Source organism: Lepidochelys olivacea (assembly GCF_965140295.1).
Source record: "Lepidochelys olivacea isolate rLepOli2 genome assembly, chromosome: 16".
Classification (NCBI taxonomy): Eukaryota; Metazoa; Chordata; order Testudines; family Cheloniidae; genus Lepidochelys; species Lepidochelys olivacea.
The window spans coordinates 21,925,745-21,952,305 of NC_140426.1; the positions used below are offsets into that span (position 1 = coordinate 21,925,745).

The 26,561-nt window shown below is 48.9% G+C and overlaps 1 protein-coding gene across 3 annotated transcripts in view; it reads right to left on the reverse strand.

The window, feature by feature from the left end:
• GPSM1 (G protein signaling modulator 1) overlaps window positions 1-22,561 on the reverse strand; it is a 144,845-nt gene extending 122,284 nt beyond the window's left edge. The window contains exon 1 of one of the 3 annotated variants that reach the window (XM_084649704.1): window positions 22,485-22,561. Coding sequence is in view for 1 of the 3 variants with exons in the window: in XM_084649701.1 (XP_084505827.1) it covers window positions 21,247-21,305 (59 nt within the window). In the remaining 2 variants the exon portion in view is untranslated. Of the gene's footprint in view, window positions 1-21,246; window positions 21,397-22,484 lie in introns of those variants that run through there. The other 2 variants (XM_084649701.1, XM_084649702.1) reach the window with 2 other exon arrangements.
• Between the last annotated feature and the right edge of the window lie 4,000 nt (window positions 22,562-26,561).

Sequence of the window (26,561 nt, forward strand, 5' to 3'; positions counted from 1 at the left end):
ATCATTGTGAGATATACGTATGGAAAATACCTGAGGTGCGATGCATATATGCTGGAAATTATGTAATTAAAGGCAGGTCACTCAAAGGTAGCGTGTCTGGAGACAAACTTCTGCAGACAGAAGGCGGGAGACCCTTATCTCCCTGGTAGACCAATGGATATTGTGTGTCTCACAACAGAAGTCTATTAACATACTGAGTCAAATGCTAATGAAGAATTTACAGAGAATTCCGATGAAAATTAACAGGAAAAGGTGAACAGAGGGCAGGAGAAACCCTATTTTCAGGTGAAGATCAAAGGTCTGGTCTATCTATTTGGGGGTGCAGAGAAACACCCAAGCATCCTTCAGCCTATGAAGACCAGCTGTCAGCGGGCTAGACATTATGAAATGGGGATCTCGGACATCTGAAAACACTGGGAAAAGGATTTGGGGTAAGCGATGCTATAGGAGAGAAGGGAATGGCTAGTGTGTTACATTTAGGCTCTAGAAAGCATGTTATGATTTTCTTTTATTGGGAATGCTCCAGAGGGATGCTTAGGGGTTGGTGTGTGCCTATCACTAACCTGTACTGAGAGGGAGATGCCTGGGAGGCAGTGGTTGAGTTCCCAGAGGCTGGTGAGGCAGGGAGCTGACCACCAACAGCCACAGACAAGACCCACGCTAAGGGCAGGCGGTAGCAAGATGCCTCACAACCCTGGGAAGCATCACAGATAGTAGCGAATGCGAGTGAGCGCTGAGTCAAAAAAAGATACTCCTTTATTAGCAGTGAGGACAAGGCAGAAAAGAGGTTTCACTGTGTTTTGATCTAAGCATCACCTCCTTCTCCCTCCCCAAAACCCTCCTGTTACTGGCTTGCTTGTCTTACTTCGCTGTTCATCACAAGATCTCCTTCCACAGGTGGCCTAAGCGAATGGGGTAGAAAAATATGCTTGTGGTTCACAGAGATCCTAGGTAGGGCAATTCATTATTATTTGTGTTGCGGTACCTTCTTGGAGCCCCAGTCATGGAGCAGGGTCCCATTGTGCTAGGCCCTGTACAGCCACAGGACACAAAGATGGCACCTTATATCTGAGGCTCCTGAGCTCTTTGAAAACACTAGGTGGTGAAGCCTCACCAAACCCCTTGTGAGACAGGTAAACACAGCCCCATTCGCAGAGATAAGGTAGGGCTATAAAACACATATACAAGACCTGTTTAGAGCAAGTGCCGGGGACATCAAGAGGCGAGCAGAGGCACTGAGAGGCAAACTGACCTCAGTGCAATCTAAGGCCTGGCCTACACTACAGAGCTAGGTCGAGGCAAGGCAGCTGACGTTGACCTAACTATGGAAGCATCTACACTTAAATGTTGCTCCCGCCCCACATAACCGCCTTAATAATAACCACCTCCACAAGCAGCCAAGAGTCAAGGTCGAAGTACGTAGGTTGGCACAGTGTCAGTGTAGACACCGCGCTGCTGACATCGACTGTTACTGGCTTTCAGGCGCTATCCCACAATGCCCCCACGCTAACAGTACGACGGATACAAGCGCTCCTGGTGAGGATCCACACCGCCGACACAAGGAGCACAATGTAGACGCGCACAAGCGATGTCATTACTGTGGCGGCTGTCCACCTAAGGTAGGGCAACTTCATTTTGTAGTTTAGACCTGGCCTAAGTCAGAGAGATGGTGACTAGCATGTTAGCCCCACCCAGCTGCGATCAAATGGAATGGCATCTGCAGATGCAGCGGTGTTACCGTAGGCATGTTGCCCAGTGCCTATGCTTGAAGCCATCAGAAAGCAGAACCCAGTAGAGTGGCTTGGTAAAGCGGGACAGCTGGCATGGCTGAAGCAGAAAACCTGGTAACCAGAAACCTGCTGCAGCACGCCTCAGGGCTGCAGTGACTCAACGGGGGCAAAGCTGGAGGATGGTAACGTTGTCCCATGAGGCAGCTATTTAAAAATATTAAAGCTTCTTCATTGCACAAAGGAATTAGGAACTGCATTTCCTCTGTTCCCCACATTTCACAATAGCTCACTGAGAACAGCTGCCAACCAAACGCTCCAGCAAAGCTGGCTGGCTCTAGTTAGCGCTTATTTGATTATAGGCCCCAAGAGTGGTTTTCTACCAGGAAACGGCATATTTTTTAAAATTAACTGCTGACTTCTTGGAGCCTGCAAGATGGATGGGTGTGTAGCGAAGTGGGGCTCTGGGCTCTCTAATTATTGAGAGTGGTTCCCGTTTCTCCGATGAGCTTATACCTGAATTTAGGTTTTTAATGGCGACCAGATGTTGTGTGAATGCTAATCGGGCCTTTCACTCCAATGTCTTTTCATTTCCCTTGTGTGTTTGCGGGTTGAATTGTTCCTACCACATCTGTAGGGCAGCTCTCACAAACTATGGCCAACAACACTGACTGCAGCGGTGTACACACACACACACACACACACATGTACACACTTTGTTGGGATGGCCAGCCACAGACCACGTGGTTCTCTGGAGCGCCCCAGAGTGACTATACAGGCTGGGCAATCTACGGTTACTGCCCAGGTCTCCCAAAATCTTGGCCTGGGCTCCTCCATCATAGAAGGGACTGCTGACTACATTATAGAGGTCAAGGGAGGCTTTGGGTGCAGCTGATCTTAAAACCATCAGTTCCCAGCTTCCTTCTAAACAACCTTTCCCCAGTGATCAGAAAGAATGGCATGAATATTGTAACATGGAGCAATAAGAGGACTGGCACCATGCCACTGAACTGGAAAGCACTAAAATAGGAAACCAAGTTAAGGGGGAAATTCTCCTTTCAGTGCACATCTCATCCTCTGAGGGAGGAAGGGCGTGCACAGAAGAATGAACTGGGACTCAGAAGAGCTGGGTTCTAAGCCCAGCCCTGCCACCATCTTCCTCTTTGACCTGGACAAAGACACTCAACCTCTCTATGCTTCATTTTCTACCCCCCCCCCCACACACAGTAAAAATGGGGATAATGCTTCCCAGGGGGATGTGAGAATATAGCCAGTAACGTTGGCAAATCGCTTTGAGATCCGAGTAGGACAATGTCTGCTGGTCAGTATGGGGATGGGTACGCTACATGAACCTAGAGAGAGGGATACGGATTGGCAAGGTTTAGCTCTCATGGGTGGAACGAATGCAGAATACACAGAGATTTGCAGGGTTGATCACAGAGGAGAATTTTGTTTTGAGGTCATTTGTTCTCTTGAGGCTCCATGCCATGGAGTACAGGAAACTGTAATAATTCACTACAAAATCTGCCTTAGAAGCTACAGCAGTAGTCAAAACCGCCAACAGGCCATACTGAACTAAAACTGAGAAATAGGGTTGCCAATTTTGGTTGGACGTATTCCTGGAGGTTTCTTCACAACACAATCTTTAATTAAAGATTAATCTTTAATTCCTGGAGACTCCAGGACAATCCCAGAGGGTTGGTAAGCCTACTGAGAAAAGAAGCCCTTGAAGGATCCGCCAAAGAGCAAATGTGGTGCTGTGGTTTAGAGAAATGTAGGAGACATCTGGAAAAAGCCAAAGAAACGTACGATGAACTGCCCCGTGTTTGGAGGGTAGCTCACTATAGGAAAAGCTCTGTATTACCTGCAAATAACCACACATCAACACGACATCATCTTAATGTATGATGGAATTTCAGTGACACTATGATTTGGAACATACAGGGACCATCTGGCAGTGTGCATGAGCTTCATCTCAGAACCTGTTATTATTATTAATTACTTGCATTGCAGTAGCATTTACCTACCCCAGCTGAGATCAGAGCCCCATTGTAGTAGCACTCTAAAAATCAACTAGTAAGAGCGAGACTCTGCCCTGAAGAACTTACAGTCTAACAGACAAGACAAAGTATGAGAGAGGAAAGAGCGAGGTAAAGTGACTGGCCCGAGGTCACACTGCATGTCAGAGGCACAGCCAAGAATAGACCGTGTCTCCTGAGTCCCCAATCCAGTTCTCTACCCACACCCACTCTCTGAAACAAACTCTGAAGTGATCAGGCTACCAAGTTCATCTTGATGTCTCACTCCACTGGCAGGCACATGCGGGGGAAGGCACTGCTAGGTCCCCAGCCCAGGACACAGGTAGTTTCGCTCAATACAATGGGTTTTCAAAGCACGGTGGGAGCTGAGCCTTGATTTTCTGCTGATCGGAGAACATGCTACATATATATCAAGTGATTGTGCCAAATCAGAGCCACACCTTAAAAGAGACAGGCAGGCCAAAATGTCTGCTTTTGGAAGGCATTCATTGGAGCTGCCTCACTAAGGTCAGAGTCTGGGCTCCTATCCTGGAGCCCAGGCCTCACAGGGTACGTCTGCACAGCAAGCAGAAACCTGCTGCAGCAAGCCGTGCTGGGTCATTCAATTGCTGTGTAGACGTGTGGGCTCCAGAATCCGAGCCTAAATGTCTACACAGCTAATCTTAGCGACCCGGGCTCCATGACTCACTGCTGTGGGTTTCTGCTTGCCATGGACACGTGCCCACATACAGGGGTTGTTTTATAAAAAGTGATTTTACAAATCCCTCATGTTAATGGAAACATTTGTTAGCATTTTGTTTCAACGCCCTTGTGCAGTGGTTTTGTTTGGATTCAGACAACACAGATGCTACCGCGCTGGGCTGGTGCATGAGAACCAGAGCATGAAATCTAACTAGCTTGGGTGAGCAGAGTGCAAAGAGAAAAGACAGAATGTAACTGGTGAAAAGCCAACTCGAGGTCTGGAATTCCTTCAGGTTTAACGGCCTATGGTGTTTTTAAACACAGGGCAGGACACTAAGCTTTATAAGTGCAGTATAGTGTGTAACCCGGCACCTTACACTGCTGGAAAGACCAACGTTCCCAGCTCAGACAACCCCAAAGAAAGATTCTGGCAACTAAAGGCGGCTTGAGATTGAAAGCACATTTTTTGTCGGTGGCAGGCTGGCAGAGTTCCATGGTTATTTTAATGCTGCTGGGCCTGCGTTGAGGTACTAATGATGTGCTATGGTGCCGAAGGCCTTGCATAGCCATACTTTTTTAAATTTACATTGAAATAAACACATAAAATAGGGAAAACAATTGGAAAGCTGTATCTAGGACTTGATTCGCCCCCTCCCATGCTGACTTCAGTGGGACTATGGTCAGTATCAAGCACTTGCAGGAATGTGCTTTTAAACTATATATTGGGACAGAAATGGGCATATGGAGAGTTGCCTGGCTCAACTGCATTTAAGATCAGATAGACATGACATAAATTTACCAACTGGATTATGTCAGCTTTCTTTAGCTTCTCATGAAAAATAAAATCCTATTTGTACCAGTGGAGACTAAATGGTTTAGAAAATCAGATCCGCCAAATAAAATTTAATTACAAATACCTTAGAGGAGGGAAAGCTCAAGACAGTCTATGGGAAGATTTTCTACAGACAGCATAAAAATAGTCCTGACTTAGAGCCCCAAGACAACTTTAATGATCAGGCTGTGCAAAGATACAGGATGTGTTTTTGTTTTGTGGCGATGGTCAGCATTTTTAGTCTATTTTTTGTACAGGGAAGTGGCTTTGAATTCTGGAAGCTGGGCTGGCTGCTCAAAGGCCAGCAGAGCTCGGTAGGCATGAAGTGGGGAAGGAGGATTGCTTAGGCAGCTACCTGGAGTAAAGTTTACTCTAAAACTATCACAGCATCAAGAGGTGAACAGATCCTAAGACAGTCCTGCCTCCCGAGACTGAGCTGGTGGCTCATTTGTCAGGGCTGAAGACATTGCCGAGTCACCTGAACTGTGTAAAGCAAAACAACTCAATGTTTAAAAAACCCATGATTTTCATTCTCTCCTCAAGAGGTCTAGGACTGGTCAGGATTGAGATCTACTGGCCATGTGAGGTGCAGGGCTGGAATAGCAGGGGGGGCTTAAGGTCAGCCTGAGATTCACAGACAAATCTCTGGGTGAGCCCAGATTGACTTAGCCAGGATTGTGGCAGGGACGCGTTAAGGTGTATGGTTAGAATAGAGAGTAGGGGGACAACACTGAGATGTTGTAGATTAAAATAAAGGTCCATTGGCTGTGTGAGATCCCAAAGTAGACATGGCAGAAATGTTGAAGGTCAGATTGACGTGCACCTGCCGAGTTGTCAGCAAGGAACATCAGGGAGTGATGTGTGGAAGGGTTTGAAGTGCAGAGGTTAGGTGCAGGGACCAGAACAAGCAGGGGTTGCGCCAGGACATAAGAACAGCCATCCTGGGTCAAACCAATGGTCCATCTAGCCCAGTATCCTATCTTTCAACAGTGGCCGGTGCCAGGTGCTTCAAAGGGAATGAACAGGGCAATTTATCGAGTGATCCATTCCCTGTCGTCCACTCCCAGCTTCTGGCAGTCAGAGGTTTAGGGACACCCAGAGCATAGGTTGTGTCCCTGACCACCTTGGCTAATAACCTTATTGACAGTCCTATTCTCCAGAAACTTATCGCATTTTTTTTTAGCCGTTATACTTTTGGCCTTCACAACATTCCTGGGCAATGAGTTCCACAGGTTGGCATTGCGTAGTGTAAAGTACTTCCTTGTGGTCGTTTTAAACCTGCTGCCTCTTAATGCCATTGGGTGACCCCTGGTTCCTGTGTTATGTGAAGGAGTTAAAAATTCCTGATTCCCTTCCTCGACACCAGTCACACTTTCATAGATTTCTGTCATATCCCCCCCTCAGTCGTCTCTTTTTTAAGCTGAGCCAGTGTTTTAAATCTCACCTCACATGGAAGCTGTTTCATACCCCTAATGGCGTTTGTTGCCCTTCTCTGTACATTTTCCAGTTCTAACATCTCTCTTTTGAGATGGAGTGGCCAGAACTGCATGCAGTGTTGCAGAATGAGGTCCTGGCACAGCAGCATGCCGGAGGCCCAGACATGAAGCAGCAGAGGTTCCTGCAGGCCTGGACTAACATACAGCAGCAGAGCTGCTGGGGGATGGAGTTGGGGAGGCCAGGACGAAGACTGGAATAGCTACACGGATGGTGCGGGGAAGGATGGAGAACATCCGCAGAGCTATATGGGGAAAGCTTGCACAGCATGTGACCCCAATTGTTTGGCTCAAGACATGGATATTAGCCTCTCATCCTCACCAGCCTTTCATACCCCCTTAAAAATAAAAAAATATATATATAATAAAGTGAAATTCTCCACGGATTGTGCTACAGCAGCAGTTTATAAACACCTCTGACCTTGGTGCTGGCTGGCACACTGCTTGTAGAGGACGACTGACAACATTTTTAATGCTGCAGAGGCTGGGAGATGTCTCTTGGCTTTAGAATACCGAGTCTAATCAGCCCAGCTCGCCTGCTTCCTGCTCATTTATCCTACCAAGACCCTCACCCACCAACCCGGATGGAATTAGGCATCATTAATTCTCTTGAAATGTGGTTTGCTGGGCAATATCCCTGATCCCTAATACTTTAATGTGCTGCCACGGACAATCCTATTTCATAGAGGGGCAGCTGCATTGTATTATGCATGTAATATGCCCTAATTCAAACTCAGCCTAAGCATTAAGGAACTACATTTGCAACCAATAAACCCCACCTTCTCACCACCACACTCTGCTTTTGCAAACTGACTGCTCACTAGCACAGGCTCAAAATGGTCTACAGGGGCCGGCAGGCCCCCAGGGCTCCCTACCCCCAAAGAAATGTCCTGCTCTGTAATATGAGGAGCGGGAGTGAGTAAGGATGGTCAGGTTTCAGGGGAGACACAGTTGGCAGGGACACCACGGGGTCAGGAACACAAGCCAGGGCCAGGCTGCTACCCCACGCTCGAGACTCAACATGCTTCATAAAGATCTCTTTTCTACAACTCTGCCTGCCTCGTCACTTATTGCTAATGAATCAGAGCCCATGCAGAGCTTCTCCTTCCCAGGCATGAGAAAGAGCCAAATCTTCGGTGATGTCCATTAGGAGCCTCCTTTGCCAACCTAACCTGAGACATGTTCAAGTACCACAGGGATGGGCACCAGTGCAGACCCTAAACCAGAGACAAGTCCCAGTCGGCAGTGACCCAGGAACCGACTGGCTTTGGAGCCACAGATTCACCTGGGAGGGCCCCAGTGCTGGAGGGGAGCAGGACCAGGAGATACAAGCAGTGAGGATCTGGGTGGAAGCTGGGGGCCTAGCCCCAGCTGCCCTTCACCCACACCATGAAGCATCATCTAAGACTCCTTACAATGCTACGCTAAGCAGCTCCAGAAGGCAAGAGGGCCGTGCTCGTGGCAGGCCCAACTGTGAGGCAGCTGGGCCCACCAAAGAATCTCTGACATCGCTTCATGCTGAGGGCAGAGAAGACCTTCCTCACGCACCCCCAATGCCCTGGCAGTGCCAAGTGGAAACAGCCCAAGTCCCAGCTATACAGACCACTCTCCTAGCGTTTTCGTGGTCTCAGAGGCCTTGTGTGTCCAGGCTAACACCCCCCGGAGCCAAACTCCCTGCAAAGTGCTGAAACATTCAGGTAAGTGGCTCCTTTTCATTTCCGGTTCTCAGCTAGGCCTGGCAATGCGCCAAGGATGGCTCTCCTCACTGTACCCCATCCAGGGCCAGAAGCACTAACAGAATGAGCCTGCTCTCCCCAGCAGGGAACAGATTCTGCAGAGGGAAGAGGTAAAGAGAGAAAAGAATCCAACCTCTGTGGCCACTTATCCAAGCTGAATTCTGCACCTGTTGAGGCTGACCTCTCTGGCCAGCCCTTACCTGCCCAGGAGCTCCGGAAGGAAATTGGAATTTGTATACACAATCCCTAATTCTGGCCAAAGATCAGCAGGGAACTGAACACTTACAGCAGAGGTGGCCAACCTGAGCCTGAGAAGGAGACAGAATTTATCAATGTACGTTGCCAAAGACCCACAGTAGTACGTCAGCCGCCTCCCCATCAGCTCCCCCCACCACTGCTCCCAGCGCCTCCCACCCCCCGCAGCCCCGCTGATCAGCACCTCCCCCTTCCTCCCGATCAGCTGTTTCGTGGCGTGCAGGAGGCTCTGGGAGGAAGGGGGAGACAGAGGGCACAGCAGGCTCAGGGGAGGGGGCGGGAAGGGGTGGCGTGGGGGCAGGGCCTGTGGCAGAGCCAGGGGTGGAGCAGTGAGGACCCCCCGGCACATTGGGGCTGGAGCTACAGATGCCAACTTTCCAGAGTCGGTGCCTAGACAAGGAGCCGCATATTAACTTCTGAAGAGCCACACGTGGATCTGGAGCCGCAGGTTGGCCACCCTGACTTACAGCATTGAAGTTTCCATATAAATCACAGCTGGAGAGATCACACTTTAATGCACAGATGAGTGATGTTCTTTTGAATCCAGGCAGGATCTTCCATCCTGCTGAGCTCCTTTAAAGGCTAACACCATTCCATTAGCTACAGTCCATAAAGAGCTTTTCCCAGCTGTACAGCACATTGTACCAGTTTTCACTCTGAGGGGGCAGAAGCTGGTTCTCCAGCCTTATGCCAACATATGCGATCTTTAACCTTCCTGCAGCCAAGTCGGGTTTTGCTCCTGTTGGAGAAGCAGGCCAAGGAAAGGCAACCCCCACTGGTTTTTTATTTTAAAGTGCTGGCATAAATCCAAATACTGGAATATTTTCATTGCTACTATACCAAGGATAAGAATTCAAATTAAACTGGCACAGGCCATTTCTATCCATTTACCCAGGTATTTATAATGCACCCATCACTGCAGTAGGCTCTGCTATTTGTCATGTAGCATCCTCATTCTTAAGCTTCATGTGGAGGTGGGGGCTAATGTTCGTAAAGGAATTTTCAAATGTCTTTTCTTCAGCAAATCAATTTCCCAGCCCTGATAATGGCTTTTCATCCTGTGGCTGTAATAGACGCATGCTATCTAATTCCCTTTCTAAAATAAAATTAAGCCAACCCCTAATTGGTTACATCACCCAGGACAACTGCAGAAATTAATTCCATACAGCAAAAGTACCAAGGGCAGATGGAGTGCATGAATATTGCTAAAGAGAATTCCAGTTAGCACCAAGGCTCTAACCAGCACCCGTCTGCTAGGACAGTGGTTCTCAGACTTATTTGGCCTACGCCCCCCTTCTCTGTAGCAATTTACACCCCTGCCTCGCCACACAAGTACATGTACCAATAAAAAAATAACAAAAGCCAACATGCAACTCTCACTAAATATTAAAAACAGCAAGGCACTGATTCAAACACAGCCAACCATCCATCGTAATAAAGGGCACAAGCAAAACTGTAATTGGGGTCAATGCTTACAGTTAGATGTGCAGACCGCATCGTAGCAAACAGCTTAACGTACAGGTACCAACGACTTTGTATAATGCTATTCGAGCTTAACAAAAATCCATCAAAATGCACAGCACCATCCAGAGTCCAATGTACAGCGTCATCTGAGGACGCAATATGTCTGGAGGAATCGGGGTGCTAGGTACTCATTGATGTGGGTAAAATGTGCACGGTCCCCCCCCCACCCGGCAAGCTCAGAATAAATTCTGCCCTCCCGGAGTTGGAAACCTCTGCACTGGGAGATTGGGTACCTACACAGCATGGTCTCCACCTGAAGGTAATGTCTTTTGGGTATTGCTGACCCCAGCTGGATTTGAACCAGCAATCTAGAGGTAAAAGGCTCCTCCTCGCTACCCAGACAACCCAGACTTTTTAAAACAAACATTTCCTGCGATGGCAGCATTCCCACTGTCCAGCCGAACCATTTTCCCAGCACCCAAGTCAGTCCCAACTTGGCTGCCAATGATCTCCTCACCTGGGGACCCATCAGTACCCCTGACTTCTCCTTTGCTGACTATGAGCATGGTTCTTCAGGTCCCTTCCCAGGAGGGGAGGCAGAAAGGAGCTATGACGAGGTCGGCGGCACAGCGGTGAACCTCCTGGCAAAAGACCTTCGCGTAGCAGGTGATGGAACTCAAGGCCATCCCGTGCAAGGCATGACCGAGCCATGCTGTGCAGCAGAGGAAGGGGACAGGCGAACGCCATCATTTCCAAGCCCAGGTCTCCCTGTCCAGTAAGGCTCAGAGATGGCCAATTAAAGAGTCAACATTCAGCTCTCTGTGAACTGACTTTAGGGGGACGCTTCCAACCCTGAAAGGCAATTAAGCTTATTTGACTTAGAATCACAGAACTGTAAGAGACCTTGAGAGGTCATCTAGTCCAGTCCCCTGCACTCATGACAGGACTAAGTATTATCTAGAGCATCCCTGACAGGTGTTTGTCCAACCTGCTTTTAAAAATCCCCAATGATGGAGATTCCACCACCTCCCTAGGCAATTTATGCCAGTGCTTAACCACCCTGACAGTTAGGAAGTTTTTCCTAATGTCCAACCTAAACCACCCTTGCTGAAATTTAAGCCCACTGCTTCTTGTCCTATCCTCAGAGGTTAAGAACAACAATTTTTCTCCCTCCTCCTTGTAACAACCATTTATGTAGTTGAAAACTCTTCTCATGTCCCCTCTCAGTCTTCTCTTCTCCAGACTAAATAAACCCAGTTTTTTTTTCAATCTTCCCTCATAGGTCATGTTTTCTAGAACTTTAATCATTTTTGTTGCTCTTCTCTGGACTTCTCCAACTTGTCCACATCTTTCCTGAAATGTGGCACTCAGAACTGGACACAATACTCCACTTCAGGCCTAATCAGCGTGGAGTAGAGTGGAAGAATTACTTCTCGTGTCTTGATTACAAAAGTCCTGCTAATACATCCCAGAATTATGTGTTTGTTTGTTTTGCAACAGTGTTACACTGTTGACTCATATTTAGCTTGTGATCTACTATGACCCCCAGATTCCTTTCTGCAGAACTCCTTCCAAGGCAGTCATTTCCCATATCGTATGTGTGCAACTGATTGTTCCTTCCTAAATGGAGTACTTTGTATTTGTCCTTATTGAATTTCATCCTATTTACTTCAGACCATTTCTCCAGTTTGTCCAGATCATTTTGAATTTTAATCCCATCTTCCAAAGCACTTGCAACCCGTCCCAGCTTGGTATCGTCCACAAACTTTGTACGTGTACTCTGTATGCCATTATCTAAATCACTGATGAAGATACTGAACAGAACTGGACCCAGAACCGATCCCTGTGGGACCCCACTCATTATGCCCTTCCAACATGACTGTGAACCACAGATAACTACTCTCTGGGAACGATTTTCCAACCAGTTATGCACCCACCTTATAGTAGCTCCATGTAGGTTGTTTATGAGAAGGTCATGCGAGACAGTATCAAAAGCCTTACTAAAGTCAAGCTATACCACGTCTACTGCTTCCCCCCCAGCCACAAGGCTTGTTACCCTGCAAAGAAAGCTATCAGGTTGGTTTGACTTGAGTTGATAGAAAATTGCATAACTCCTAAGCCTGCCACCCCACTCGAAAGTGCTATTTCTGTTCCATCCGTTTGTCGTATCTGCTCTACAATATGAAATATTTTAGGACAAAAAAAAGGCAAGGATTGCTATTGCTTGCGGGAACAGGACATAACAAGCACAATGTCTGGCATAAGCTGTGTTAGTTAACTGCCAGTCAGCTAAACTGGCACAGAGAATACTGATAGAGCATCTTGATTGGAAGACTAATCCAAAGTGTTCAGATGACCTATATACACACATGCTTGTCTCTGTGTTTAGGGCAGTGCATTTATTATTTGTATTACAGTAGCAACTGGACACCAAAGCTAAGCACAGAACCCCATTGTGCGACGGGCTGTACACATTCAGAGTAAGAGGTGTCTCCAGCCCAAACAAACTGACACTCTAAATAGACAGAAGAGACAAAGGCTGAGAGAAATCACCCCCTTTTAAATAGCGTGAAATGAGAAATACAGTGACTTGCCCAAGATTACCCAGGGAGTCTGTAGCAAAGCCAGGAAATGAACCTACATCTCCTGAGTTCCAGTTCAGTGCCTTAGCCACAAAACCATCCAGTTACTCGCAGAATGCCTGCTGCTGTGGGATGTTACTCATGAATGTTAAAACTACAAACAAGTCCTGCAAGCTGAACAGATGTTAACAAAACCATTACTCCACACCAAGTAATCCTGCGTTTTGCCTAGACCCCCTATGACGCAGCACAGACATTTTAGAAATGTGTGTGCGCGTGATTTTTCAGACCCTTTTTCCTGCCAAGGCAGGCTGCCTTCGTGCCATGAGTCCAACCACACCGGCCGTAGGTGGGGGCAGAAAAACTATAGCTAATATAATTTAGAGACTTCTAATAATGATCTAAAATGGCTTTTTCAAATGTAATAATATAGCAGTTTGAAGGTCTGATATATCGGGGCTAAAAACAAAGGCCTTATGTCACAAAACAAGGGCATTTTCGGCTTTCCAATGGCAAAATCCTGGGGCTGGTTTTGTTCAATATCTTCATAAATGATCTGGAGGATGGTGTGGATTGCACTCTCAGCAAATTTGCGGATGATACTAAACTGGGAGGAGTGGTAGATACGCTGGAGGGCAGGGATAGGATACAGAGGGACCTAGACAAATTGGAGGATTGGGCCAAAAGAAATCTGATGAGGTTCAATAAGGATAAGTGCAGGGTCCTGCACTTAGGATGGAAGAACCCAATGCACAGCTACAGACTAGGGACCAAATGGCTAGGCAGCAGTTCTGCAGAAAAGGACCTAGGGGTGACAGTGGACGAGAAGCTGGATATGAGTCAGCAGTGTGCCCTTGTTGCCAAGAAGGCCAATGGCATTTTGGGATGTATAAGTAGGGGCATAGCGAGCAGATCGAGGGACGATCACGTCCCCCTCTATTCGACATTGGTGAGGCCTCATCTGGAGTACTGTGTCCAGTTTTGGGCCCCACACTACAAGAAGGATGTGGATAAACTGGAGAGAGTCCAGCGAAGGGCAACAAAAATGATTAGGGGTCTGGAACACATGACTTATGAGGAGAGGCTGAGGGAACAGGGATTGTTTAGTCTGCAGAAGAGAAGATTGAGGGGGGATTTGATAGCTGCTTTCAACTACCTGAGAGGTGGTTCCAGAGAGGATGGTTCTAGACTATTCTCAGTGGTAGATGAGGACAGGACAAGGAGTAATGGTCTCAAGTTGCAGTGGGGGAGGTTTAGGCTGGATATTAGGAAAAACTTTTTCACTAGGAGGGTGGTGAAACACTGGAATGCGTTACCTAGGGAGGTGGTAGAATCTCCTTCCTTAGAAGTTTTTAAGGTCAGGCTTGACAAAGCCCTGGCTGGGATGATTTAATTGGGAATTGGTCCTGCTTTGAGCAGGGGGTTGGACTAGATGACCTCCTGAGGTCCCTTCCAACCCTGATATTCTATGATTCTAAGTCTCATGGCCCACAGCATACCAGACCTTAGACCTGCCAGAGATCTAGGACTGAATGTCCTTCAGCCTGTGATGCATGATGGGAGAGATTCTGGCAGTAGAATTACACATTTGGGGAGAAGGAGGAAACACTGGTGGGAAGGAGAGTAGCTGTTTAGAATTGCAGAAGTCGTCCCAACAGAGGTGAGGTGAACAGAGTACAGGGGAGACAGTCAACTGTGCAAAATAAATCTCATTTGCGGTCTGAATCATTGTGGTGCAGTCACTTAAGCTTGCAGCGAGTGCCTGCCGCTCTGCACGTGTAACTAGCTGCACCAATTCCACCTATTTGCTTGTCCTACCAAATAAGGTGCCTGCCTACTTGCAGTATACCAATCAGCATCCACCCTGGGAACTTGTGCATGGACAACCCCTCGGGACCCGCATCAAAATGCATTATGCAACAGGAGAGTTTTTCCTTCCCAACGTTACCATTTAGTGCTTTAAACACTTAGGTTTGGTACAGTGAGTCCAGCCATTTAGTCTACATGTGCAATTTCAAAGGATGCATTTCACCTGAACTCCTTTCCAGTGAGATGGAACAATCCAGTCATGTTTGTTTATCTCTGGTATTTTCTTGAAAAAGCTTCAGTGACGTTTCTCCTACCACTAACAATCAGAAACCTCTCATAGATGGCTCAGAGGATTTACAGCGAGATATAATGAAGCTTTTCATCGCTAGGTTGCCTATTTAGTTCCAGTCTGGGTTGATACAGGTTGGTCGATTTCAGTCCAGTTCCTAGCTGTCCAGGTAACAAAAGCCACCTGCTAATTTTCATCTTGGTGAATAATTGCAGCTGAAAAGCCAGTGACTGAACAGGCCAGGGAAAGGAGATGACCATTCTGCAATCTTATCAAACAGGTTAAAGTATTTTCTTTTGCTCCCAATTATACTTCACTTTCACTACACAAAACACACCACCCCACTTTCACAATAATATACAGCCATTTATTTGAATGCTTTGGAGATTTGCTTCTCTGAGTGCTGAGTGTCCAAAAAAAAATCTGAATATTTCATGGAGTATTGTGATTTCTGGGAGCTACTGAAAAAAATGCAGCAATATGGATATAGGCTCTTCCCAAGGGAATATCCCCCAGCTGATGAACATATTGTTATATAGTTCTTCCACCCAACTTGGTCTTTTATTCAAAAAGAAGAAAACCACTGAACTTTTCAGGGCACTCAGCGGGCTGGTTTGGGATCTGAATCCTAGACCCTATCTTCTCTGCAGTTTTGAGGCCAGAGTAGCACAAAAGGGGGCAATTTAGGAGTTGGTGCAAATGTGTTGGACATCCTCCTGTCTGACACACCAGGGACTGACCCTGGGACCTCCAGAACTATACAGACTTATATTCTCTATGGACTGAGCCCAGAGGGGAAACTAACACCCACTCACCAGATGGCTATACAAGCATCCCATTTCCCGTAAAAAGCCCAGCTCCAGGACTCTGGCAGTCCCATGCAAGGTGTGTGTGTTGGGGGATTGTGCCCTGGTGCCCTTCCCTAGCATGGGAGAGTGGCTAGGATCTGGTGTAAAGCACTTCAAAGTGGAACCGTTCTGAGCAGAGATGTACTTTTCTAAAACAGGGATGAATAGAATGGCCCTGGCCTCGCTCCCCACACCCCTTTCCCATTTCAGACTCCAGCTTTGCTCAGATTTATGGAGCAAGCAGCCAGCCCACACCATCTATCATTACCATGACTAGCAGTACAAAGGTGAGTGATTACACGAGGTCTCTTCAAAAGGGCAGCGCTGCACAGAAAAGGCAATCTGTGTCAACGCTCCTGCAGGGCCACCCTGCCACATTTGCTCAGGTCAGACTCTGGCTGGCTGCAGTAGAAATGTATCCAAGTAAGGAGCACAGCCTCTAATCAAGCCTCATGCCACCTCTGAGGTATGGTTCATTAGTCTCATTTACCAATGGGGAAACTGAGGCATGGAGGAACTGTGACTTGCACAAGGGTCACAGAGTGAGTCCATGTCAGCACAGGGAGGAGAGCTCAGGTTCTCCGTGCTGTGCTTGGGGCCCTCAGATCACAGGCCTTCCCCCCAATGGATTAGTAAATCCAGAACACTAGCTCCCTTTCCCCTGCTCTGTTAAAACACTTTCCAAACACACTTCATATTGCCCGATTGTGCCGGTGCTGAGCTACCTCAGCTCCTACTGGCTTTGGCAAAATGCAGCCCATGAGTCTATCATAATAGGGCGCCTTCATTAAGGGGAAGAACCAGGATGCTTTGAGGGCCCCTGATATACCTATTGCCCGCCCCCCGCACACATAGGTCAGGTAAACGCTGGATTGACACTAAATGAGCTGGATGCTGTTCATGCCATGCTCAGGGCAAATCAGGAACATTTCTAAATGCTTTGGAGTCTGTATGAGTCTCTTCAAACAGGCAGCACTGGGGAGGGTGATCTTTTATCCAAGCCTTCGTGCCAGCTTTGTTCGTTTCTGATCTGAGTGCACTGTTAGCTAATGTCCTCTCCATGCCGGATTGGTAATGGGCCCGTGATGTGAATTCAATGCTGCTGCTTTCCCAAGAACATGCCGACCTCTCTCACACACAGCCTCATCAATCTGCAGAATGGCCTGTTAAAGCAGAAAGCCTTTAAGTTTTGGGGTTTCAGAGGACACCCGCCCCCTCCCCTCCCCCAAGGAGGAGTCCGATCCACAGTATCCACCACAAATCACGATCCAGGATCCCTGGTCACTTTCAGTCCTTGCCTGAGCTCTTACATAGTGCTTAAGGTCACAGTCCCAGCCACACTCAATGAGCCTGGAGCACAAAAGACATGGCCACATTCCACCAGCATCTGAGACTCCCCTGGAAGCCCATGGGAGTTTGGGGTGCACAAAGCATGTAGGTCAGGCGCAAAAGGATGGTCTCGAGGCTGCAGCGTGGCATATTCTCCCAGCAGGGATACGACATTCAGTCACAGCTGTCACGGTTTGTGGGAATTTCACAGTCCTCGTAGTCCGAGTTCAAGCAATCCCAAAAACGCAGAGCTAAACTCAGCTGAAGTGGTCAAATTTCGTTTGCTGGGGATTTTAGCAGCTCATCTCTTTCCTGAGAGCTGTCTAGATGAATCCATGTGTAAGAGGTGGGGCATCTACCCACCTCTCCTATCCCTCCCTGAATTAGCAGTTGTGCAGCAACCATGCAGGGGTGGGCATGTATTAAAGAGTCGCAAAACGCCCACTTGGATTTCCTTCACAAAAATGATTAAAGTTTATTTAAACTAAAAGGTTTGCAAGAAGTAAGAGAGGTTGACTCTAACCTGCTTAGAAGGTAGTATACATTTCCACAACCCCAGCCTAAAACAGGGGTAGGCTAAACTATTTGTTGCAACAGTGCATTCTCTTTTGGCTGTTACCAGCAGCTGGTGGTCAACAGGGGGAAGAAAAAAAAACAACCTAAACAGGCACCTAGTGCTCTCTTCAACCCATACTCAATAGAATCAGACAAATAGCCCTTTCATTGCTAGGTTGAATTATTGTGTAAAGCATGTTTCAGAGTAACAGCCATGTTAGTCTGTATTCACAAAAAGAAAAGGAGGACTTGTGGCACCTTAGAGACTAACCAATTTATTTGAGTATAAGTTTTCGTGAGCTACAGCTCACTTCATCAGATGCATACTGTGGAAACTGCAGAAGACATTATATACACAGAGACCATGAAACAATACCTCCTCCCACCCCACTCTCCTGCTGGTAATAGCTTATCTAAAGTGATCACTCCCCTTACAATGTGTATGATAATCAAGTTGGGCCGTTTCCAGCATAAATCCAGGTTTTCTCACACTCCCTCCCCCAAAAACACCACACACAAACTCACTCTCCTGCTGGTAACAGCCCAACCAAAGTGACCACTCTCCCCACAATGTGCATGATAATCAAGATGGGCCATTTCCAGCACAAATCCAGGTCTTCTCACCTCCCCCCCCGCACACACACACACAAACTCACTCTCCTGCTGGAAGAAAAGGAGTACTTTTGGCACCTTAGAGACTAACCAATTTATTTGAGCATAAGCTTTCGTGAGCTACAGCTCACTTCATCGGATGCATACTGTGGAAACTGCAGAAGACATTATATACACATAGACCATGAAACAATACCTCCTCCCATCCCACTCTCCTGCTGGTAATAGCTTATCTAAAATAGCTCATCCAAACTGACCACTCTCCTTACAATGTGTACCTTGATTATCATACACATTGTAAGGAGAGTGGTCAGTTTGGATGAGCTATTACCAGCAGGAGAGTGAGTTTCTGTGGGGGTAGGGCGGGAAGTGAGAAGACCTGGATTTGTGCTGGAAATGGCCCACCTTGATTATCGTGCACATTGTGGGGAGAGTGGTCGCTTTGGATAAGCTATTACCAGCAGGAGAGTGAGTTTGTGTGTGTGGTTTTTGGAAGGGGGGGGTGAGAAAACCCGGATTTGTGCTGGAAATGGCCCAACTTGATTATCATACACATTGTAAGGAGAGTGATCACTTTAGATAAGCTATTACCAGCAGGAGAGTGGGATGGGAGGAGGTATTGTTTCATGGTCTCTGTGTATATAATGTCTTCTGCAGTTTCCACAGTATGCATCCGATGAAGTGAGCTGTAGCTCACGAAAGCTTATGCTCAAATAAATTGGTTAGTCTCTAAGGTGCCAAAAGTACTCCTTTTCTTTTTGTGTAAAGCATGTATCAAAGAGGGGCCAATGGAAAAAACACCATATTGTGTATGGTTAGAAGGAATTTTTTTTAAAATTCCAGATATTGCACAGACTGTGTCCCATTGCTGGAGAGAATCTGAAATGCAGATAATATTGATAGCAACACAGAAATATCTTAAGGTCATGAACTTTCTCCACACTAGACTTCTTTGATTTGGTTCAAGTAACAGGCAGGACCAGAGCTGGGAAAACACAGCTGTTTCAGTTTGCATGGGGTTCATGAGAACATTCTCTACTTTTACATGTGTGGCATCCATTTTTCGCTTTGAGACTGGGGTTTGGGCAAATCTGCCTCTGCTCTGAATGTGTAATGTAACTAATAGTCCCATCCACAACTGCTTGGTCCAGGCAAAATCTTAGCATGATGCTAAGTTGCTCCTACAGCGACTAACTAATTGTGCTAGAGAACCAAGGAGAACTACAGGGTCTGTGTGGCCAGCAGCTTCAGTAAAGAATCCCCTGTATGTTAATTACAGCCATGTCATAGCTTTTCTCTACCAGGAGGGGCACAGTATTCTCTCTCCTGCTCTTATCTTTACACTTTCTGTGCCCCCATGAGAGTAACAGCCTCTCACTTCCCACACACCAGCACTTCCTCTCCTCTTACAAAACACCCCGGAAAACCCATTTCTAGCCAACCCTCCTCCTTTATTTTTGCACCCAGAATCCTCAGTGCGCGTTATGAATTGCAGTCCTCCTGTGTACCCTTTGCCACCTGAAATAGACCGTAAGCTACTCAGAGCAGGGCCCTACTTTGCTACATGTTTGCAAAAGCAGCACTGGTCTATACAGAATCAAGCATCAGACCATCTTTTCACATGATTCCCCTCCCAGATGCACTGGTAACCCACACTGTGGGCCTCTGTCCCTCCCTAGTCAAGAGGATAAGAATCCACTACAGCTGCTGGCTAATGGAGCTGCTCCTTCAGCTCCAGGGGGTAGAGGCTACGGCTGGTGAGAACATTTTCAACTAAATGAACTTTTGTCAGGCAGCTGAAACATATTGGTTTCAACAGTGTTTTCAAGAGGGACTCTCTAGCTCTGAGGCTAGGGGTCTGGCCTGGGAGAGTGAAATTCAAATACCCATTTTGCCCCAGTCTCAGCAGAGCTGGACATCCCAGATCAGGCTGAATCAGACACAGCAGGGGCTTGTTCCATAGTAAGGAATTAAACCTCTAAAGTTAACGTGTAAGGGAACCGCCCTCCTCCGGTCAGCTCCAGTAGGGGGAACCTCCTGCTTTTAGCACTAAAGGTCTCTGGTTCAACCCCCCCCCCCCCCCGATGCCCATGGGGGCATCAACTGCGTGTGTGTACGTGTGTACACACACCCTTCTGAACTGGGGCGAGATAAACCAATGCCAGGGAGGAGCTGCTTCCCCCCTCTAAGCCCGTCTGTGCCAGAGCCGGGAAGATCAATAGCAGCGTTTGCTAAAAGCCGGCTCCGTTTTCGACGAGGAGGGTTTACACCAAGGGACGCAAGCAGAAGACACGACCCCAGGGGGCCTTTCCAGCCAGAGCCAGGCGGCGCTGCGCCCCCGGAACCCCGCACGGAAGAGAAACCCGGTGCAAACCGGCTCACTGCAGTCCCGTGTGCACCCAGCTGACCCTGGGGGTTTCGCTTCGACACAGAGTCGCGGGCTGGGCTGCAGAGGACCCCCTCCCACCCCCGCCCGCTGCAAGCCGAGGGTGAGCGTCGACGACAGGAGCCGGGCCCCTCGCTCCCGCCCAGGCGCTCACAGCTGCAAGGGACGGAGCAGCCGTGAGCCAGCGGCTGCAAAGCCCGGCGGCCGGTCTGGGGTCTCCGCCGCTCGACGCCAGCCCGGGGAAGCCCACGGCCGGGGGAGGCCTGGCCGCTTTAACCGGCGAGCTGCGGCGTGAAGCATCGCCCACCCCCGGGCGACCCTCGCCGGCTCGCAGCACCCTCGCGGCTCTCTCCGAAGCCGGAGAACTTTCCCGCTGGCCCCGCGTGCGGGTGATCGCAGCGGGCTCTTGCCGGGCGGAGCTGGGAGACCGCCCCGGGGCCGAGCCACGGCCCCTGCCGGGGGGGGGGAGGCACCGTCACCAGGCGGCGCTGCGCCCCCGGAACCCCGCACGGAAGAGAAACCCGGTGCAAACCGGCTCACTGCAGTCCCGTGTGCACCCAGCTGACCCTGGGGGCAGCGTCAACAGCTGCCAGCGAAGCCCTCTCTTACCTGGAGTAGAGTCTCTTGGGGGCCGAGTTCTGGATCTCAGCGTGGGGGAGAAAAGCCATGAAAAAGGCAGCTCCCAGCCTGAAAGCCTTCCCTCCCCCCCTGCTCCCCGAGGAGGCTTTGTGGAGCAGGAGTAGCCGGAACCCCCACACACACCCCCCCAGCGAGAGAGCCACTTTGCAACTGCAGCTCGGCGCCGTGACCGTTAGCGGGGTGGCAGCGAGGAAGTGATGCAGAGTAACAATAACTAGCAGGCAGGCCCCTCCCCGGCCGGGTGATGTCAGACGGAGCTCACAAGTCAAGGGGCTTAAAGGGACTTTATCCCCCCCCCCCCAAACTCCTGATTTCAGCCAGACAGCGGCCCCTGCTCCGGCCAGGCCTCTCCTCTCCCCCAAGCACTGATTTCGACAGGTTGCGGGCAGCAGGCTGAGGGCTGGAAGGGGAGCCCGCTCCAGCTGAGCGGGCTGAGGAAGTGGGATCAGAGGGTGGCACCGCGGGGAAATCCTGGGCCCTCCAGGAGAAAAGCCAAAATGCTGAGCGTGGCTGTGGGAAGGGAGCGATAAGGAAAAGCCGCAGGCCCTGCCCTAGCAGAGTCTCACGCCCAGGCTCAGACATGGGGCAAGCAGCACTCATTCAGCGGGCACTTCAAGGGCGAAGCAGCAGGTAGCAGCCCTGCCCCTTCCAACGAAGGCCACACACTGGGCATCCTTACTGCTGCAGAGTAGCACCCTGTGCCTGGAGCAGGCCCCTGGTTTGAATACTCCAGGAATAAGGAACAGCAGTCTCCCAGGAGCTCGGGATCCAGCAGGATGAGGGACAGCACAGTCTGGCCTGTAGCAGGTGATTCCCCCCCACCACCACCTTGTGAATCTTTGTGCGTTTGCTATTTATTGTCACGCAGTGGATTTCAGGGTGTTACCCATCAGGTGTCCAGAGATCTATACGGATTCAACAGAAAGGCTGGGTGCTTCTGCTCAGCTATCTGGGCCACCCCTTGGTCCATTGCAGGGGTGTTTCTGCGGGCGGCCAGCGTCTCCTCCACGGGGTACAAGTGCAGAGCCTAAATTAGCGCTGCCTATTCAGCGTGTCTGAGATCCTGGCCATCCCGAGAGGGACATGGCCTAAACTGTGGCAACTCCACTGGAAACAAATTGTGGCAGATTCCACCAGCTCTCGCCACTCGCATTTGCACTGGGGACTCCCTGGGCAGAAGGCCTCCAGAGACGTGTCCTGCTTATTACCGTTTTTGCACTCTTGGGAAGCAGTTTTATTCCTCTCGCGTACGCGAAAATCCTACTCAATGCAACATGGAACTTCAGAGACCTTGAACGATGTCCCGCTGGCTAAACCGCAGAAACCTCTCACTCCACTCTCTGATTGATTGAGCTTTAAAAACCAAACAAAACCAACAAACCGATATCCCCACAGTCTAACAATGTGCTTGATTCAGCCGATAAACCACAGCAGTGAAACCTGAAACCATCACGCCAAAACCCTCAGCAGCAGCATTGTCCTGGGTACATGTCACTCCTCTTGATTAAAGGGAGTGTGCACTGAATCAGGAGGAAAGATACACCCACAGGGCCAGGCTGGAGAGCTGCGACTCACACCGGCCAGTACTTACTTGGGATTCCACTGAAACCAATGAGACTCTTCATGTGAGCTGCTCTCCATCAGTAGGAGCAAGGACTTTGCAGGCTGGCCCTAAGAGATGTTGGGACTCCCACAGCTTTTGGGATTCCCCCCCTGCTTCTATAGAAGAACTTAGAATGAAAAACAGCCACTGATACCACTGGCTGCAGCCCTCCCTTACCCATAGGAGACAGAGCGTGCGTTGCTGCATGCAGCCCACAGTACTTGGTTGGCATTTAATGATTGTGGGCAGCTGGAGAAATCGCCCTGCAGAGGAACAATGCTGTAGTAGGAAGCAAGAGAGAGGAGGATGGAGCCCGACTTCCATTTTGGTTTGGTGCCAGATGAATAGCATTCCCTACCGAGCTGAGCAAACGGGTTGCCCACAAGTTATCGATGTGGAGGTCATGGGGTGAAATTCCATGGCTTGTGCTATGCAGGAGGTCAGATTATGAGATCCTAAAGGTCCCTTTTAGCTTTAAAAACTATGACTCCGCAATGGATAATTTATGATCTGACAAAGAGCTGCTTTTTCTGCTTGCAGGGCAGTCGCGAGCAATTTGCACCAGATTTTAATTCATTAATCAAATTTATTTGCGGGGTTTGGTGCAGGTTTTGTTGACTACAGATGCTCGCCGCAAGTATTCAATGCACAGCCAACACTCCAGCTGCAGTTAGCTGCAATTAGTCAGATAAGTCACATGGTATTGTTTCTGACCCTTAATTGGATGAGCATGTAAACATTTTCTGTACAAATACTTACAGTGCAAATGAGAACATTTGCTCTCTGTGACTAGCTGCAGGCATGCCAGTGACACTGCCTGGTACTACAGGCTGAATACTAAGCCCTGGTCTACACTACGAGTTTAGGTCAGATTTAGCAGCATTAGATTGGTTTAGCCCTGCACTCGTCCACACTACAAAGCCATTTTTTCTGACTTTAAGGGCTCTTAAAACCAGTTTCTGTACTCCTCCCCAACAAGCGGATTAGCACTAAAATCAACCGCTGGGTCGAATTTGGGGTAGTGTGGACACAATTTGACAGTATTGGCCTCTGGGAGCTATCCCAGAGTGCTCCATTGTGACCGCTCTGGACAGCGCTCTCAATTCAGATGCACAGGCCAGGTAGACAGGAAAAGCCCCACGAACTTTTGAATTTCATTTCCTGTTTGGCCAGTGTGGTGAGCTCATCAGCAGAGGTGACCATGCAGAGCTCTTCAGCACAGGTGACCATGGAGTCCCAGAATCGGAAAAGAGCTCCAGCATGGACCATACGGGAGGTAATGGATCTGATCACTGTATGGGGAGATGAATCCATGCTATCAGAACTCCGTTCCAAAAGACGAAATGCCAAAATATTTGAAAAAAATCTCCAAGGGCATGAAGGACAAAGGCTATCACAGGGACCTGCAACAGTGCCGAGTGAAACTGAAGGAGCTCAGGCAAGCCTACCAAAAAACCCAAGAGGCAAATGCCCGCTTGGGGTCAGAGCCCCAGACAAGCCGCTTCTATGATGAGCTGCATGCAATTGTAGGGGGTGCCCCTACCACTGTCCCACCCCGTACATGGACTCCTGCAAGGGGGGGTCTCACGCAACAGGGATGAGGATTTTTGGGACGAGGAAGATGAAAGCGCACACCAGACAAGCGGAGAAACCGTTCTCCCTGACAGCCAGGAACTGTTTATCACCTTGGAGCCACTACCCTCCCAACCCGGGCTCCCAGACCTTGAAGGCGGAGAAGGCAGCTCTGGTGAGTGTACCTTTGTACATATAATACACGGTTTAAAAGCAAGCGTGTTTAATGATTAATTTTGCCCTGAAGACTTGGGATGCATTCGCAGCCAGTACAGCTACTGGAAAAGTCTGTTAATGTGTATGGGGATGGAGCGGAAATCCTCCAGGGACATTTCAATGAAGCTCTCCTGGATGTACTCCCAAAGCCTTTGCAAAAGGTTTCTGGGGCAGGCAGCCTTATTCCGTCCTCCATGGTAGGACACTTTACCATGGCAGGCCAGCCGCACGTAGTCTGGAATCATTGCATAACAAAGCATGGTAGCATATGGTCCCGGTGTTTGCTGGCATTCAAGCAACATCCGTTCTTTATCTCTCTGTGTTATCCTCAAGAGACTGATATAATTCATGGTCACCTGATTGAAGTAGGAGAATTTTATTAAGGGGACATTCAGAGGTGGCTGTTCCTGCTGAGCTGTTTGCCTGTGGCTGAACGGAAATCATCCCCGCTGTTACCCACGCGATCGGGGGAGGGGTGAAGCGATCATCCCAGAGAATTGGGGGGGTCTGTGGGGGGGATTAGTTGGGTTTGTTAGCTGCACGATAACCCGAAAACCGAAGCCCCCTCCTTTTAAAGGGCTAACCCAATGGGTGCTTGGTATGTGAAATGAGGGTGCTGCTGTTTGAAACCATTCCCACAAGTTAGGAAGGTTAAAGAAGCCAAAAGACTGTGGCTTACTGTGTCTGCCTACAAGCTGAAATCTGCTGCCCGCCGGCCCTGCATGTGTGATCTCTCACACCATACCGGCAGGCCCTCGATAGAAGAGGCAAAATGCGACCTCGTAAAGAAACCACACATGCTATGTAATGTTAATAGCTTGGTTCACCGTGAAAGAGTCTACCCATTGTTCTTTAAAAGAAAAGAGACGACATTTTAGAGACTAATCTCCCTTTTTTCCCCTCCCACAGCTGCAAATGTTTCAAAGCTCCCCCTATCATCACCGTCCCAGAGGCTGTCAAAGATTAGAAGCCGAAAAAAACACACTCACGATGAAATGTTCCCTGAGCTCATACAGGCCTCCAATGCTGAAAGAGCCCAGCACAATGAGTTGCGGGAGACAATGTCAGAGTCCAGGAAAGCACAAAATGAACGTGAGGAGAGGAGGGATTAGCATGAGGAAAGGAGGCAAGATGCAATGCTGAGGCTACTGGAGGATCAAACTGATATGCTCTGGCGTATGGTTGAGGTGCTGGAAAGGCAGCAGGAGCACAGATCACCACTGCAGCCCCTGTGTAACAAACCGCCCTCCTCCCCAAGTTCCATAGCCTCCTCACCCAGACACCCAAGAATGCGGTGTGGGGGGACTCTGGGCACCCAACCACTCCACTCCAGAGGACTGCCCAAGCAACAGAAAGCTGGCATTCAATAAGTTTTGAAGTGCAGTCCTTGGCCTTGTCCTTGGCCTTGTCCTTCCATCCTTACCTCCTCCCCCACCCCTCCCAGGCTACCTTGGCAGTTATCCCCCCATTTGTGTGACGAATTAATAAAGAATGCATGAATTTGAAATAACAATGACTTTATTGCCTCTACAAGTGGTGATCAAAGTGGGGAGGGGAGGGCAGTTGGCTTACAGGGAAGTAGAGTGAAACAATGGGGTGGGTTTTCCTCAACAAACAAACAAACAGAACTGTCACACCGTAGCCTGGCCAGTCATGAAACTGGTTTTCAAAGCTTCTCTGATGCACAGCGTGCCCTGCTGTGCTCTTCTAACCACCCTGGTGTCTGGCTGCGTGTAATCAGCGGCCAGGCGATTTGCCTCAACCTCCCACCCTGCCATAAACGTCTCCCCCTTACTCTCACAGAGATTGTGGTGCACACAGCAAGCAGTAATAACAATGGGAATATTGGTTTCACTGAGGTCTAACCGAGTCAGTAAACTGCGCCAGTGCACTT